Source organism: Grammomys surdaster, unplaced genomic scaffold (genome assembly GCF_004785775.1).
Source record: "Grammomys surdaster isolate TR1022 unplaced genomic scaffold, NIH_TR_1.0 223, whole genome shotgun sequence".
NCBI classification, from domain to species: domain Eukaryota; kingdom Metazoa; phylum Chordata; class Mammalia; order Rodentia; family Muridae; genus Grammomys; species Grammomys surdaster.
In genome coordinates, this window is record NW_021604668.1 from 2,644,767 (window position 1) to 2,662,654 (window position 17,888).

Here is a 17,888-nt window from a genome sequence, read left to right on the forward strand (position 1 = left end):
CTCTCTCTCTCTCTCTCTCTCTCTCTCTCTCTCTCTCTCTCTCTCTTGTCTCCTTCCCCTCCCCCTCTCTGCCTCCCCCTCCCCGCCTCTCTACCCTCCCTCTCTCCTTTCTCTCCCCTTCTCTCCCTTCCCCCTCTTTCTTTCCCTCTCCTTCCTAACTTTCCCTCTGTCTGCTCCTTCCCTTCCCCCTCTCCCCCTCTCCTTCCTTCCCCTTTCTTTCTTTCTCTTTCTCTCTCTGTCTCTCTTTCTCTCTTTCTTTCTTTCTTTCTTTCTTCCTTTCTTTCCTTTCTTTCCTTTCTTTCTTTCTCTCCCCTCCCTTTCTCTCTCCCTTCCCCTCTCTCTTTCTCTATCCCTCTCCCTTTCTCTTTTCTCTCTCTTCCCTCCTCCCTTTCCCTTACTCTCTCTCTCTCTGTGTCTCTCTCCCTCCCAATCTTGCTCACCCATGGGAGGGCAGTATATACATACAAATGCATGAGAAGAAAAAGTGAACTTGTTTAGAGATATTTGCAAGAATCTAATAATTCATACTCCAGACTGCTTTGAGGCCATTTCAAGATGGTCATTCATAACCCATGGCACATGGCTATGTGCCTGGGGTGGTGGTGGTAGAGTTCACAGCCTGCCTACCTATGCCTCAGAAGGTCCTGCATAAAGGTCCCAGCACGGATCTCCCACACCACACTGACCCTGGTGCTGTCTAACATGAGGATTCTCTTTGGGGGTTGTGATAAGAAAGGAAAGTTCCAGCCAGAGGCTGTGTGTGAAGCCCACAGCATCTGATTTCTATTTTTTCCTCTCCCCTTTCTTCACAGTCAGTATACTTGTACTCTGTGCTGTGCTCTCACTGCACAAGCAGTTACCTCTTTCACTTCCAAGGTAACATTACATTCCGTTAGTGACCACACTTAGTGTTCAGCCAACTACCAACATCCCTGGGTAACTTTCAACCCACTCACAGCATAACCTTTTCCCCCTTTATAAACTTAAAATAGTGAACTATTTTTCTATCATGTCCCCATGAAATAAGACACAGTGGCAGAGTGTTCAATTGTCCCTGTGATCACTGAAGAAAAGTGTGACAAACTCCTATTCACAATCTCAAAGACAAAATAAGCAAATATAGAAGCACAAATTATATATATATGTATAATATATTATACATATATAATTATATATAATATATAATGTATATTACATGTTATATGTTATGTTAATTCATATATACATGTATGTATATGAATATATATGTATGAATTGGTAATTAAATTGGTAGACAAAAGGTACCACTGAGGTACATCCTCACACACCCAAAGATTTAGTAGTAAATACATTCATTCAAGAAGACCCTTTCCACCGGGCAGTGTTGGCACACGCCTTTAATCCCAGCACTTGGGAGGCAGAGCCAGGCGGATTTCTGAGTTCGAGGCCAGCCTGGCCTACAGAGTGAGTTCCAGGACAGCCAGGACTACACAGAGAAACCCTGTCTCGAAAAACCAAATAAATAAATAAATAAATAAATAAATAAATAAATAAATAAATAAATAAAATCTGCCTTGTTATTCACAATAGTTTAAAAAAAAGAGAAGACCCTTTCCCTGAAATTTATAGTTGCATGCTTATAGGTTTTTAAAATTATGTTTATTTATTGAGTGGTCACGCCATATGGTGTGTGGGTAGGTCAGAGGATAACTTGTAAGAGGTTTTTTTTTTTTTAACCTTCCACTATGTGGAAATGTTCTAGAAATCGGTAGCTGAGCCATCTCACAGGCTCTCAGCTTTGCTTTTTTCTCTTTAAAGAAGATTTTTAAACACGAAGGTTGTTTCAATGACAAAAACGGAAAATCCAAAGCCATAAGACTCCATCGATGGATACAGTGATTCATATTTCCAGAGAAGCCTTGAGTAACCACAAGCCATGAGCCTTCAGTGTACCCAGCTAAACCCAAAGCTGGCAACCATGTGATCCCCATGTGCTGAGACCTGGCCTGCTGGAAAAAGGAGCCAAAGCAACATGGCTTCCCTGCACATGGTCCTTCCAAGGAGCCTGCTGGTTGGATGATAGTAGACCCCATCTTATCGGGGTAACTCTCTAGAATGACACTGGTAAATAGTTTCAGAAATAAGCCCAACAGAAAATGTTCCCAGTCATTTTCACTTCCAACTTTTTTTTAGATCCTGTTTTTGAAGAAAAAGTTTCCTCTGTCTTTTCTTCTTTATTAATCTGGATTGAAGAAAAGCACACATTTCATTTATTGTCGGGATTACAGATTCTTATTAAACAAACCAGAGCTCATTATAAAATCAATATCAACTTAACCACCATGCCCCCAGGAGGAACACAAAAAGGTCACTCTAAGAAATTCAAACAGTTTTCTTGCTGCAAGGACATGATTTTAATCACAGATACTATTAATTAGATCTGTCACCAGGAAGAGTTTTTTTTTTCCTTTTGTTGTTAATTATTACAAACTCAGTCATAAGTATGCATTTTTCTACCCACAATCTTATAAAAATTAGTCATTTCTGCATGGGAGTCCAATCTTTCATTCTATCAATATTTCATATTTGAATTTCAAAGTATATCAAAGGATGCCATGCTTTCTGGAAACCTCCGTCCTTATGATCTCTGTCTCTCACACACAGAACTGAAGAGTGTGGAGTGTGATTATTTATTTATGTTCTGACACTTGCTTGGCCCTGAAGACCTGGCATCCTGTATTGATGGTCTTGCTTTCAATAGAATTTTTGGGTAAATTCTTACTAGTTTATGTGACATTTTTTTTCCAGGCTGCTTCTTCAAACGTGTTTTTTCCCCCCCTTTGGCTTTGAAGCAAAGCTATGTGCCATGTGCCTGAAATACCATCTTCAATCCATTTGAAGTTGCCATTTCTTTATAAGAAAAAGATCATCCTGACCAGGCTTGTGACCCTCCTTCAGAAAACTAGAGGTTTTCTCCATTCGTTGGTGATGATAAGAATTTTGAAATGGGACCAAAAGCTGTCTCCTCATCTCTTTTAAGCAAAGGGGCTTTATAAATTCTTCTCAACTAGCTATATGGAGCAGATGCAAAACAGCCACAGAGCAAGGGGCAGCCAGCTCAGACTAGCCAGTCTGGCCAGTCACCATATTTCCTGAGAGAACCAGAGAGCTCCCTGAAGTAACTTTGACAACAGAACAGACAGCATTTGCTTTATATACTGTGTGATGTGAATTACTGACAAGACGTTCTACAGCATAGATACATGGTTAGACAAGACAAAAGACTCGAAATTGGAGAAAACCTTAAACTGCGTATTGATTAAAATTTTAAACGTAGCAATCAAGTGAAGAATTTTATAACCCTAAAGAGATTAATACATTTAGAGTTAAATGATTTTATATTTGAAAAAAAATTGCATTCCCTGACTTCTATTCTATATACTCTGGTCTTGCATTGCTGCTGAGTGGAGTCACAGTTTAGTTATAGAAAATCATTCATTATAAAATAAATACTACCAAATTCCCAAAAACTATGGGGTGTTGATTATGCCTCTTGTGTTTTGACTCTGCTGTTCATACTTCTCCAGGGTTCTGTTCTGCTTCCAGGCATGTTGGGTGCCTGTCTGTGTTTCTAGAACACATAGCACACAGCTGCCACTGCTGACTCATAAAGATACACTATGTTCTATTTATCAGCATTAGGTTTCACTTTATACAAATAATAGCAGAGGGTGACAACAGATCAGGTCAAAAGATCCCTTCCTATAAGATCCCTAGGAAGTTGATGATTTAAGAGCCATCTTTAAACATCTACACAACCAATCCATCTTGCGACTGTGGCGAGTTTCATTAATAGTGGCCAGATTAAGATAACAGATAATGCATAATTCATGTATTGTACTTTTCCCTCATTTCTAATTAGCAACCAACCCACTTCTCAAGGCAGCTAACAACGTAAGACTTTCCAAGAACTGTGTAAGATTAATACAGAGTCATAAAATTGTGGTTACAAGGTATTTACATGAATGCTAATGAGAAGTTTCAAATTGGCATCATAAAAGAACCCAGTACTGTGACTTCATGAAGGAGTGTAGATCCTGAGGGAGGAGACAGACTGCCCCCTCCTCCAACTCCCAAAATCAAGTTTGGCAAATCCAAGTGGAAAACTTTGAAAAGTTTATTTTTACCTGGTAGGCTTCGGTGGCATCTGCACTGGGGTCAGTTCCTAGTCCAGACAATTTGTCCTTCAGCTTGTGGTGCGAGTTGTGTCGGAGGCAATAGGCAAGGGTGGAAGCCAGGAGAACCCCCAGGATGCAGGCGATTGAGAGGAAGGTGAGCACAATGAACTTGGTAGAGTCCTCTTGCTCTTCCTGATGGGGCAGGAGCTTGAGCTTTCCTTTCTGCTGGAGGAGAAGGAAGGGGAGAACAGGTTACTACTCAAGGAACCTCGACTCTAGCAATCCTTCCCCTTCATGTGCAACTCCATACTTCAGTGTAGTGTCAGCACAATGGGGAGACGGTTGTGCAGGGGCACATGCAGAAGAAAATTCCAGCACCACACCACCTCCAGACTGAATTTCTATTAAGCAGAAGGCAAGAGCATCCCCAATGGTGACTGCTTTTCAAACTTAATAATGTAAAAGTATTTGGTACCTAATTTCCTGTCTTAAGTAAAACAAAGTGTACATCCTTCCTTAATCAGATACAGATTTTGTCCAGAGCTTGTAACCCAGAACATGTTTGGCAGGAGAAGGGTAAAATGTTAACAGAACTAAATAGTTCCCAGTCCCAATAGAATGCAATGGCCAGAGTCATCATAGCTCTGGGACATGACTTCTTGCTCTAGAAGACATTCTGTGGGCTAATGCAACCAGCTCTAGTCACTCTCTATAGGCACAGACTCCAACTACCAGTACCTGAGTATTGTTCCTTCAAAGGGGACAAGGTCTTTGAGAACAGGCAACTGGAAAGTTTACTTCTCATCTTGGGGGAGTAGGTGAGAAAATCCTTTCTGTCACTCAAATCCAGGGCAGATAGCCAGACAGCGCCCCCCTCATTAGCTTCATTAGGAGGTGTATTAGCAACAATTAAACACGCCACAGGAAAATGGAAGGGCCGCAGGCAAATCGCCCACGACTCCCGGCCAGCAACCCCCACAATTACTCGATAAATGAATGGAAGAGCACGCCCCTGCCTCCGTCCTGGTTGCTACAAGAGGAGAACAATTAGCAAACTCCTTTTTGCCACCTAATTTCGCGTGGTAACAAAATGGATTTTTCCCCATGAATGCCTGGCCGGCCTATTCATTATCTCTCTTCTATTAGTAATTTTCTGCTCCGCTTTCAGCCTCCCAACTCTTCGTTTCCTCCAGTCTCCGAGTGTACACAGCGTCTCTTATGTCAGGCCGGGCCCATTTTTATCTTGTAATCATAAAGGCCACCAAAGCAATTATCGCTAGTCTTGACTGGAAAAGCTGGTCATTAATTAGCCTGCTTTTGCCTTCGGTGCGCGGATTAGCGGGCGCGGGGACCGAGTTAATGGAAACGCGGGTTAAATGAGAAAAGACGCCGGGATTTCCTGCCTGGATGCGCGGCTTGGTTCTGTTTGGCTCTGGACCCAGGAGGTTCCTGGGCTTCAGTAATGGATGGAAGAGAGGAAGGGAGGGGGCTCCAAAGCCCGGCAAGGGGATCTTTGGGCGGGGATCAGGAGACCTGGAGCAGACACGTGGACACCTTGCCCAGGAGTGAGTGGCTGCTATGGGCTAGGAGCACAGAGAGCCCTGCACATGGAAAAAACTGTGGAACCCTTCCCTTCCTCCTCCTAGTTTCCTCCCGGGTCCCCTCCCCTTTTCACTCCCGCCCACCCCACAGACCTTCTAGAAAGAAGTCACTCCAGAGTCTCCCGCCCCTCCCCCTAAGTCAGCTAAGTCCCCATCCCAGTTTCCAAGCTACATTTCTTTGCTCCAGCACCCGCAGGAGCCCAAACCACACAAATAACCCTTTCGGGCAGGGTCTCTGGCCCACATGGCTGTCCTCACATGACCGGCTGCAGTTTACACGAGAACAAAACCTTTCCCTTAAGTTCCTGGCCAGTGCGCCTCCGCACCATTCGCAAAACGGAGAGGTTCACTTCCCAGGGTTCAGTATGGTCCCAGTTATACCAGGGCGGGAGCTGGTCACATTCTGCCGGATCAATGGCTGCGTTCCCGCCGCCCTTGCCTGTCTAGCCTCTTGTTGGCAGACCACAACAAAGGCAGTGGTGTGATGGCAGTGCCAAAAGCACCTTACCCAGTCCCGGAGCTGCTGGAGGGTCCCTGAGGCGAGGCCCAGCCTAGGCTTTGGGTGAACCTGCGCACCACTTGGCGCGCTGGAAACAGGACCTCCCTAACCTAGCTTCAGGTATGAAACTCCTGGGCTTCAGGTTCTCAGATAGCTATAAGTTACCAGCCATGCTGGGCCACGGCATGTGACAGCCCATTAGTACACTCTGCACTGGACCCGCGGTTCCACAGAGCTTTAAGAACCACAGGGCGAGGAGCATCAAGCGACCAATGGCCCGGAGTAGGAACTCTGCCAGATTGACAGCACTGCCAGGTGACACTGGGCACTCTGGGGCCACAGGAAGAGGTAGGCGATGCTCCTGCAAATGAACTTCATCTCAGCCTGAGAGGCAACCTGCGGGGCAGCCTGTGGGGCAACCAAGACCCAGTGAAAAGCCCAGGACTGCACCGAAGAAGAGGAGGGAGTATCCCAGCTTCCTCTTTCTAGGTTTTACTTTAAACCAGTTGGGTGCTGGGATTTACTCAGAGACCGAACCAAATTGTCCTGGCAAGAGCAAAGACTTCATTCTCACTGGACTCCTGTGGGAGAACTGAAGAGGGCAGGGCCAACTGTACAAGAGTCACAGCAGATTACCCTAGGCTCCACCCATCTCTGCCCCCTGCCTGGTCCTGAGGACTGGCTGATGCCCAGGATCAGTGCCCCAGAATCCCACCAGATAGGAGGCTCCTGCCACTGGCCTGTGGGGTAGGAGTCATGGAGGCACGCAGATCTGAAGCTATGGGCCTGAGTGGGAAGGCCCCCTGGAAGGTTGGTAGAGTGGAGGTTGAAAGGAGTGACAGAAGAGTGTAAGGTAGATGCTGGACCAAGGGAACTCCTAGGAGTCAATATATATCTAACATTAAGGTCTGAATTTCAACTGACTGATGGCTTCTCAAACCTGAAAATTATCTCTTAGGGGACCTCTGCCTGACGGTAGCGCCAAAATGCCCTGCTCTGAAGGGTTGAAATGGCGCGGGTGGGGAGGTGGGGGGGGGGGATAGGGTGAGAAAACTGCTAGCAATGGGTGAGGCTGTAAGAATCCTGGGGGGGGGGGGATAAAATCTCTAGAAATTCTTCTTTTAATTTCTGTTGAGCATCCTCTTCTAGGTACAGTGACTGAGTTAACATAACCTTATGTCTCCTTTCTTCCTGTGGAGCTAAAAAAGCACATGTAAAAACGCTTGTTAACCAGGAGCTTCAGTGGGAGGAGAAGTGAGTCTGCTGTAAGCTTAGAAGTGAGATTGCACCTGGGCTGACCCAGGTGCAGCTGGCATGTGCCCCTGTCCCTCTCAGAATGGTGACTTCCCAAGGATGAGCAGTTTGGTGTAGACCACGGGGCGGCTTTCCTGGGCCTGTCCGGAAGACAGCACAGACATCTTATCAGTCTTGACTTGAAATTGAAAGAAAAAATGATGCTTAAATATTTATAACTTTGACATTTACAGTCAGATGTCTTTTAAAAGCAGAACACCTTCTGCACAGTAGAAGCTCTTTCTGAAAGTTTGGAGCAGCAGCGGCTGGCTGAGGAGGGTGTTGGAGAGAAGGATTCTCAGAAGGAGGTTGTCAGAGGTGCTGGGGGTGGGGTGGGAGGGGGAGGGGCTCTGAATCCAGGAAGTGGGAGGCACACTCACCAGCACTACACTATCAAGTTCTGAGCAGACTTAAAAAATAACAGGAATAGGATAGACTTTAAAAGTAATCAGGAACAAGCAGGTCCACATTGAGCCAGCTCAGAGGCAGCTCGGGTGAACTGTAACCTTGAGTATGTTTTGCTATCATCTCTACTTGCAGCTCCTCAAATTTAGAATATGCGGTTTTGCAGAAGCTGTGAGGCAAGGGCAGTATGGGAGAAGGGAAGTGGATTTGTAGAGCCACTCTTAGACCATATCCTGGTTGAGTTCAGCATTCTGAACTGTGAGACACATGGGGCTTCCAGTGACTGCTGAGCCATCCTTGACAGACACCCGTATAACTTTTTTTTTTTAAAGGTTGTGTGATAAGCTGAGGGGGTATGGGATTCTATGCCTGGAGTCAATTGTGAGAACTAAGCCACACCAATACAAAACTTTATGGTGAACATTTGTAGGCATGCTGCCAAGATAAAATGTAACATAACCAATTCACAAGAGCCAGATATTTCTGACTTGCAGTTTAAAAGCTGCCTGCACACAACATACACACAAAGTTACAAGCATAAACATCCAGCTTTGTGGATACTAAATTTCTCTTGTTGACATGCTCATTGTACTATTTCTATGGAATTTGATTTGCAACCTAGCTTCAGCCTATTTTAGTGACCCACCACACACACTTTGGTTTGGAAAAGCCTTTACTTAAAGACAAGCTGAGGGACATGTCCCCTCCCTTTCTTTTGGGGAGTCATAGTATTATGACTGTAAAACCATTCCTCCTGTGAAACAGAAATTAGTCTGAGAGACATTTATGAGTTACTGTAACAAGTTTGTCTTTGACTGGCTGTATGAGCATCTTAGAGAATTAATTTGGAAATTTCCTTTTAAATTTTCTAAGATATATTTATTAAAAATATAGTTACTACCACTTTAAAACTGATCACAGTTTTGAGCAAAACAAAATTTTTTCAAGCCTGGACAAGCAACCAAACTTAAAAATGAGGAGGGGGAGAAGGGTGTCTTGAAATATTTTAAGAGCATTTTTTTAAAGCTGTTAACTGAACTATTTTTAATTTGGAATTTGCCACAGAATTCTAATAAATGAGAGAAGTCAGGCAGAAATAATCATGTATTAATTCTCTGCATTACAAAATCTTTTCAGAAGCTATTATCAGAGCAAGAGGCATTGCGGTCTGAATTCAGGGTGGGAGAAGGCCTTTGTGCGGCTGAAAGCTATTGTTCCCCTGTACAGATGAAATTGTACTTGCAAATCTGCCATTCAAATAGCCACCAAAAAAAAAAAAGCTTATATGGGCAGAAGAATCTCCCAAGAAATAATTATTTTTAAACATAAACTTTAATGAAAATAAGTTACTCGCTTTTTTTTTAAATAGGCTACTGAAAAATTTCAGGCATACACGTAAGTGAATATACAAAAGATAATAACTTATTTGCTATCTTGAAGCAGTACTAAAATAGTTGTTCTAGAGAAACGCTCTGTTTTAAGATAAGGGAGGATTCATGATACTGATATTGAAAAGGAGGAGAGAGTTCTGTGAACTCATTTTTAATGTTGCTTGTTAACCACAAATCGTCCAGGGTAGAAGAGCCAGCTAAGCTAGTGGAGAACAGGCCAAATGGGTCTATCCAAAGAGGAAACCTGCCCCCTTGCATTTTTCCGATCCACTAGCTGCGTTTTCTTTATATCAGAACTCAAAGCTCAGCGGCGGGTACCCTCAGCGCACTTGCAGGCCAGCGTTTTGGCCTGTTTGATGCCTGAAGCTTGGAGCAGTCAGGACTTTTCTAGGGTGATGTCCTGTTATTGGAGTGGGATATTTGGCCATACTGCCCAGTCTGGTCCTGCGCTAGCCTCAACCCTAAGAATCACATCCCTTCAAGACTGAAATATTATTTTTTTAGCTTCACTTGCTCTCAGGCCAGGAAGGCATTGGTTTTGCTCAGCTGGCCAGGACCGGATTGTGGAAAGAGTCAAGCGCGGGTCTAGGAAGCTGGATGGCGGCAGTCACAAGTCCCCTCCCCCACACTGGGAGGCTGACCCACACGGGCCTAGGCTTTCTTACCCCTGTTTCCCCGTCCTTTCCCCCTCACTAATTCCCAAGATCTCTGTAGAGGTCGTGGAGATCAGACCATGGCGCAGGACACAAAAGGTCGAGGGTTCCTGGGAGCCTCCGGTATTCACAGCCCTGAGAGGGTCCTGGCTGGGACAATGCCTCAGCCCAGCCTCCCGGCCACAAAGCGAGCCGCCCAGAGCCGTTAATGTCCCCAACAACGCCCGTACCCATCCCAAAATACCAAAAGCATCCGCAGCACTACCAAGGCCGACCAGCACTCCCCAGCCAGGCTACGGTGCGGTGCGCTTTGGGAGTTGGGCATCTAGGCTTGGGAGCGGGTGGGCACTTCCTCCTCATTTCTCCGCTTCCACATATTTACTTGATCCCTAAAATCTGTCGATCCTGGCTTGGTGCAAACCATTTGGACCACTAATCCCTTTACTCCAGATCAGTAAGACTCTCGGTTTCCAGCAGGAACGCGCGGTGCCTGGTACCTAGGAAAGCCCGAGGTCTGCTGACTTCGATGGACAACTAAAGAACTGGGTAGAAACTGAGTGGGGTAGGACCCAGGCGGGCAGAGGCACGGTGAGGCTCGGCAGGTGAACTGCGGCACACACCTAGTTCTACCATGTACAGGGCCCTGGCAATTCTTATACTGACCCCTCTTCTTTAAAGCAGTCCAGCCTGGAGCGTTGCGGTGCAACGAAGACGCAAAAGGACTTCGGCTTTAAAAGTCAGTGCTGCTGATTTTGGGGGCTACCCAGATGTCTGGGGGGCACAGCTTCTTTAACTGCAAATCAGGCGGATTTTAGGAACCAAACCATTAGTCAGAAATGAAATAAATAAGCTCTTGTTCAAACAGCTCTGAGTCGGAAGTTTTCCTGGAGAGTACGCGACCGCCCCACCTGGCGGGGGGGGGGTGTCTCAGATAAATAGGGGGTGGGAGAAAATTCGGGTTTCCTTTGGGGAAAGGGAGGTAGACGCTCAAAGGTGATCCTAGGAGTGGCTGGGATGGGGTCGGGGGGAGGGGTCAGAGGACTCTGCACTCTCCTGGGCCGCTCCACCTGCTTCTCTGAACGCCCCACCTGCTTCTCTGAACGCTCCGCCCCGGGCCCACTTGGTCCTCTTAACTAGCTGCCAGCTCGAATGGCACAGAAGCACACCCAGGTACCCCAGATAGATGAGAGTAAAGAGATCTCCAAAATGCTGCCAGAGAAAAACGTCCCCAGACCAGTCCACTTTATGCTAGCTGCTCATCCTGTCCTTCATCCATCCTCCCTCTTTCCTCATCATCCCGTACATCTCCATCTCCTCTCATTCTCGAGGCCGTTTCTCCAAGTTCTGAGGTTCCCAGAAGTCCAGCCTTATGGCAAGCAAAGAGGAGTACTCGAGAGAAGTCCTACAGATCACCATCCCATTCTCCCTGGGGAAGTCTCCTCGAGTCGCTAGTCCAGGACATCTGTCTCTCCCTTATAATCTGTGCGCTCAGGAAGAACTGCCATCGTGGGCACTCCGCCTCAGACCCACCTGGAGATAATTCCAAAGGTGGGTCTTTCCTGTTGGTTTGACATGTGTCCTGTGGCAAGAGTTACCCCCTGAACTGGGCAAGACGGCCAGGTCCTATATCTGGGGGCCTCAAGCATACCCTCAACCCTTGGAAGGTTCTGTTCTGCGCCCTGCCAGCACCAAGCTTGGTGATACACTAGTGGTTAGTCACTCTTGATCCCTTCTGCCCCACCCCACTCTTGTCTCCTTTGCTAGGATTCACCCGACCACCCTCTCAGTGCCACGACGGGGCTGGCCATCCCTGGTTACCTGCAGCAGGGAGGACGCTGGGTTCCCAAGAAAGCAGGAGGTGGGGGTGTGCGCCCGGCTAAGCAGCTTCGGGGCGAAGCGGCCGTTGGCGACAGCGCCATCATCGCAACCAACCGCTTCCCTGCATTGGAGCCACTGCTGAGCGGGGCCATCCTGCTTCTGACCACAAACTTCTCAGGAGGCGGGTGGAAACAAAGGTACCGCGCGTCCCAGCGGCGGCGGCGGCGCGGTAGCTCTTGCTCGGAGCCGGAGGGTGCAGCCAGTTCTGCGAGGCCTCTCGGCGCGGCCCGGCGTGCTCCGCCTCAACCCGGCCCCCTGACTAGGCGCACCGGGTCCCGACGCTGCGTGGGCGGGTGCAGGGCCGGGCTCGGGACGGTCCCCGCAAGGCGGCCGGCCGCGCGCGCAGCTCCAACCGGCGCGGGCGCCGCGCCCCGCCTTATATCCGGCCCCGCGCGCACCCGGCCGGCGGCGGCGGCGCGGCTCGCGGCCCAGCCACCGGTTGCTATAGCGATGTCGTGGGCCCCCCCCCCCACATGTTGCTGACAGCAATTGGCTAAGGGGCCGCGGCTCTCCATACACCCTCATCCGTCCAAGACTATGAATGGACATAAGCTTTGTCAGTCATTGGTACCCAGCCGGAGCCAGGGCCTTCACCGGTTCTTTCTTTCAGTCTTTTCTTTCATTCGTGAGTAGCACTTCATTCTGGCCAAGTTCAGAGTAGCGCTAGGATGAGGGAATGAGGCCTCAGCTAGAAAAGTCGCCCCTCATGGCCCTACTATGACCTTTGCTTATGACAGAGGAAGTGTTTCGTAGAAACTCTCCAAGAGAAAAAGAATTACGGTAAACCAAGTTCTTTCCCTCCTTTCCAAACAGAAGCATGTTAATTACTTAAGGGACCTTCCCCACCACCGCCACCACACACACACATGTACACTGTTCACGAACCCCAGTTTCTAAGACCCAGATGCTCATAGGGAGTAGTCTGTTGAAAGCAGGTGCTAATGAGACTTTGCCACCATTTGTCCAGGCCAATTGCGGGGCTGCTAGCCCAATATGTTGGACAGCAGTGAAAAGCATTTCTTTCTTCATCTTTAAGCTCTTATCTCCACCCTAGACGACCGCCCTCCCCCCGGGCGCCTGAGTGGAGGGTACAGGGCTACCCTTCCAGTCGCTGGAGCCTACCCAATTACTTGACCTGAGCGCAGACCTGAGGTGGAACTCAGGGATTCATGCTAGCCAAGAGGTCTCTAGAGTCCTCCTCTTGGTTCCGACTCTCCGCGTGAGGCTCCCAGACTCTTCCATACCATCAATTTTCCTCCCCAACCCCTGTTTGCTCCTGGGCCCTGGCCACAGGTTGGACACCCTGGTGCGCTGCACTCCTACAGAGCGGCCAGGAGGCTAAGAGCGAAACCCAACATCTGTGCGTACAATACGCTCTTCAGGGCCCACAGCTGCAGGAACAAGGGGAAGAAAGGAAAGTGTGGGGGAGCAGATTCTGTCATACGCAGATGACAGTCTGCGGAGGGCTCTTTTTCAGGAAACCCCGGCGCACCCCCCTCATCCCTTCTCCTGTCGCCTTCCCATTGTTCCCGACACTTGGGACAGCTGGAGATGAAGGCTTGCACAGTCGACACCCCCCACTCCCACCCTGCCGCCGCACACCCGGAGGCCGCAGAGCCAACTCCTGGACCCTGGAACGAAGTCCGCAGCCCTCGCTGCAGGCCAGGCCAGGAAAGACTGGTACCGCCTTGCCTTTTCATCACCTGGGCAAAGCCCCAGATCTGCCTAATGCAAGAGCTCCACAGCCTGGAGAGGACTAAGCTCTCCAAAAGAGGGCCCAATGCTACCAAGTGTTGCTTCCCAAGGATGACGGCCTCTGGTCGCCGGATTAAACTCTTTTGTTTAGTTTTAATTTACAGGGTCTGAAGGAGAGATCCCAGCGATCTGCGATGGTGGCGCAACCTGCACCAATCCTGTAGGCCTGAGTAGTTTGCAAGAGGCAGCTGATGACTTCATGGGAAAGATGAGTTTGAGGGGTGGCAAAGAGGATAAACTGGGCTTTCCCCAATAGTCTCCTGGGCTATGGAATGCTCCTATGCCAGAGGATAGGCCCTGAAGACCCTTCACTCCCGCCTTAAAATTGGTTGATGCATGGTGACCCTGAGGCCCTCCATCAGGTTTGCTAGAGTGGTTCTTCTCTGTTGCGCTCTCAGCAGGCCCAGGACTCTGCAGGGCGCTGAGGCCAGTTGGCTAAAGGTCTGTCTTGGCAAAGACCAGGACGGAGGTGATTCTCAAATCCTACAATCATTCTCAGGGCCCAGCCTACTTGAGTGTCTAGTGTCTTGTTGTTCCCAAGAAGCCTCCAAAGCTACCCTTGGTTCAGCCTTGGGCTGAGAACAGGGAAGAAGGAAGAGTGCCCTGCAGGCTGGTACTCTGTCATAGGAGAACACAGGACCTGGAGTTTGAGCCCGCCCGGAGGAGGGGACCTGCCGCCCTCAGCCTCTCTAGCAACCGGGCCTCTCCATAGCAACAGCCTATGTGTAAGCTTGCCGCCAGCCACCACCACCTCCTCCTCTTCCTCCTCCTCGTCCTCTTCTTCCTCCTCTCCCTCCTCCTCCTTCTCTTCTCTCCCCCACCCCTTCTCTGCCCTCCTTCCCCCGCCCGCACTAGATTTGGAGAATGGATCATAGAATACTGGGACCGGGAACACAGACTTCTCTTTATGACAAGAAACTCAGCCTCCAGGTACTTTGTGTACACTTAGGGTGAAGGGATCCATCACTCAGCACAAGTGCGAGGGCGCGCCCTGCCCCATGTTCACCCTTTGCTATGCCAGAGTTCCTGCCTCTCCTACTGCAGCCACAGAGTCTTAAAGACTTCAGGAGTGCAGCGGGGAACACTGGGGTCTGGCAGCCTAAGGCGAGGCGCTGGCAATACATGCCCCGAGATCTGGGCGGGGCAGCGGAGTCGGGGGCGCGCAGAGCCTACGGGAGTTCGCGGCCCCGTTGTACTCCAGCCCCAGAGCCAGCATTGCAAACTCAGCGGGAGGCAGTGCACTGAGAGGAGCCTAAAGGCCACGAGGCGCCTGGCACATCCCAGGATGCGGCTCAGAGCCATCCTTCTGTCACATCTCACTTGCTTTTCTCGCTTTTCACAGTCGCGAGACACAAGCAGGTGTGGGATACATCCCCTCTGCTCCAAGTGGCAGGGACCCCTCGCGGTCACTTCGGAAGAACAGCCAGAGAAGGCCAGGGCCCAGGGCAGATGCAGACCAGAGCAGGGCGCGCTGTCCGGCAGGCAGGCAGCCAGCTTGGTTTTCCACAAGCACCAAGAGACATGGAAATTGTAAGTACAGGCGTTTGTTTTATTTTAGTTTTCTTGTGTCCCAAAGGGCTCCTTTACCTACCCTATCTAAAACCCACGCTCCAGATTTAATCAGAATCCAATAGCCTGCCTGCCTTTCTCTGTTCTTTGAGGAAGGATGGGTGCAGAAATGTAGTGAGTTGCATTTTGGTCACCTTTTCAATGGTGGAATGTCCTTAAGTCACCTTGCAGTTGTTTCAATGTAGAAAAGTGTATTTTCTCACTGGTGACCCTTAAAACTTCCCGTGCCTCAGACTGCCTTTGCAGGCACTGAAGTGGAGAGCCCTAGACTCACGTTCTGGCTGCAGAGGACACTGATCAGGTCCACTCTGGAAGCCAGACACACTTGCTGTCCAGGGGCTTAGGAAAGAAAGAGTTTGTACTTTATATGACGACTCTTTTTGCCTAGAATCTGATAAATCGAACCACCGGGTTCTTGTTTTCCCTCTTTCCTTTTAAATTCTTGTTTTTAGGGCAAGGAAAGTCCTTTACAAAAGTTTCTCAACAATGATAATTCAGCAGTCTTCAGGAAGGATAGGAATTTTTTTTTCTCCCTGAGTCATGAAAGCATAGCTCTCATTTCAGTGTACGTGTTTCAGTAACATTTCTAGAAAAAAAATAAACAATACAAAATATGTATGAGAAATATATTGCTTGAATTTTTTTATAGATGACAAACAGGTATATTATTAATATAGAAGTTACAAAAGGTTAGCTGATGCATGAATAGAAAGTCCGGTATATGGGTATATGGAAAAACCCCCAAACTTACAAAATTTCCAAACAATATAAATAGCTTTAAATGATTTGTTGGTCTCTGCTAGTTCTTTGTTGTTTAAAGTACATTTTTACATTTGCCATGTGTGAAGCTAACTTGATGAGATAAGAATCTCATTTTCAATTCAGGGACCAATGTAGCCTTAAAGAGCACTCAGCTAAGTGATTACAGTCACTCTCCAGCACATGGACTTATTAAAGAAAATGTAGCTTTAAGGAAAACATAGAAAGGTTGTTATGGAAGACACAGTTTTGGCAAGGCTAAACACTACCTCAGGAAGTTTAAGTGGCATGGTAAAAGTAGACAACAAATTTTAAAAGTGTCTGATTTCAGGAAACTAAACCAATTGTGTTTTTAAAAAGCAGACACTAATTTATATGTATAGCACACATATCATATTTAACATGCTTTTGATTTAGGAATCCAGTTATTAAAAAACAAATTTAAATTATTAATTAAAAGTGGAACCACAGTCTTAATTTTCTTTTGTAGCACATTTCTCACATCTGTGAAAGAGAATGACATTTTGTGATAGATATGCCTTAGTGGTTTTGGGGGTGGGGGCAGGGGAAGAACACCTGGCTGGGTCAATTTCCCATGAAGCCATAGTGCTTTGCACTGCAAATTTCTTTAAAAAAAAAAAACACAGGTCAGCCTGGGGGCTGCAAACCCTTGTCAGGGGAGTTCATTTTGTTTCAAGGACCATCTTTTTGAGAACAGCAGATCTGCCGTGAGGGCTAGCCACCATACAGAATAATCACAGTCAGTTCAAGAACAGGTGCTCCATGGGGTTTGAGTCCTGCTGCTTTGCCTTTGGGGTAGCTGTCAGGTATGGTTCTTAAGGCAGTAGCCTATCTTAAAATGGAAAAGAACTGACACATCCTGAAATTATTCACTCAAATATTTTACTTGACTTTAAGGGAAAACAAATGTATCTTTCATCAATACAGAAAATGGAAATCATATTTTGGGGGAAGGGGGAGAATTGCTAGCACAACTCGGCCTTTATTATTAGTTCTAGTGCTGGCTCCTATTCACATTGGTCTAAAGTTTTGTAAAGGAAAAAAAAAATAGGAACTTTGAATAAGGCCTGTTCCCTCAGTGGCTTAACACAAATACATTAAGCTGTGTCCTTAAAAATAAAAAGTACTGGCTGTTGAGGTGGAGGTGGCTCAGTGGGTAAAGTTGTTTTCTGCCAAGCCTGGGTGGAAAGAGAGACCCACATGCTACAAGTTGTCCTTTGGCTTCCTCACGGTGCAGCATGCACGCATCTGTCCCCCTCCCCCCACAACAAACAAGTGTGAAAGTTATTTAAATAAAAAATATGGTTCATCAAAAAAATTATTCCTGATAGGTTGGTTAACAAATATGTAGTGATTTTGTAGACTTTTCTTTCTAGAAACTTTGAAATTATAATTCAAAGGACATGACAAGCCCCGGGCCTTCCTTATTGCTGTTATTAGATTTGCCCATTAAACGCAGTGTTCTAAAGGATGTGTGCTCTTGGGGCAGGCATCTACAAACAGAATAGTCTCCCTGGAGGTTCATCTGGTTTTACTCTGAGATTCCAGAGAGTCTACAAGATGAATGAGTTTCTATCTCTCTTCTTGGGAAGATCTAGCCACTTATTAGTCACATATAATGCTATAAATGCATATTTAATGGTTGGTATTCAGGATAGTGTATTTACTGTATGTTTACAATTAGATTTTTATTCCTCACAAATTTGGGCTAAAATTCCTTTGACTGAACCTTTGTAAGAAAGAATCATTACCATAGAAACTGGGATCTAAGTTTTTTGAAAATGGCTAAGTGGGACCATTGTGTTCCAGTGAAAGGAAACAAGATATCTTTATATCTTTGTAGAAAATTTTCAGGGCCTTTCTCTCTCTCTCTCTCTCTCTCTCTCTCTCTCTCTCTCTCTCTCTCT

General features: G+C 47.2%; 1 protein-coding gene and 1 long non-coding RNA gene across 2 annotated transcripts in view; one reads left to right on the forward strand and one right to left on the reverse strand.

Moving 5' to 3' along the window:
- Ptprn2 (protein tyrosine phosphatase receptor type N2) overlaps window positions 1-17,888 on the reverse strand; it is a 732,192-nt gene that overhangs the window by 107,974 nt on the left and 606,330 nt on the right. The window contains exon 13 of the mRNA XM_028773201.1: window positions 4,167-4,379. Coding sequence (XP_028629034.1) covers window positions 4,167-4,379 — 213 coding nt within the window. The remainder of the gene's footprint in view (window positions 1-4,166; window positions 4,380-17,888) is intronic.
- Window positions 14,816-17,888, forward strand: part of LOC114625842 — a 6,921-nt gene continuing 3,848 nt past the window's right edge. Inside the window, exon 1 of the long non-coding RNA XR_003712142.1 lies at window positions 14,816-15,162. This is a non-coding gene — a long non-coding RNA (uncharacterized LOC114625842). The remainder of the gene's footprint in view (window positions 15,163-17,888) is intronic.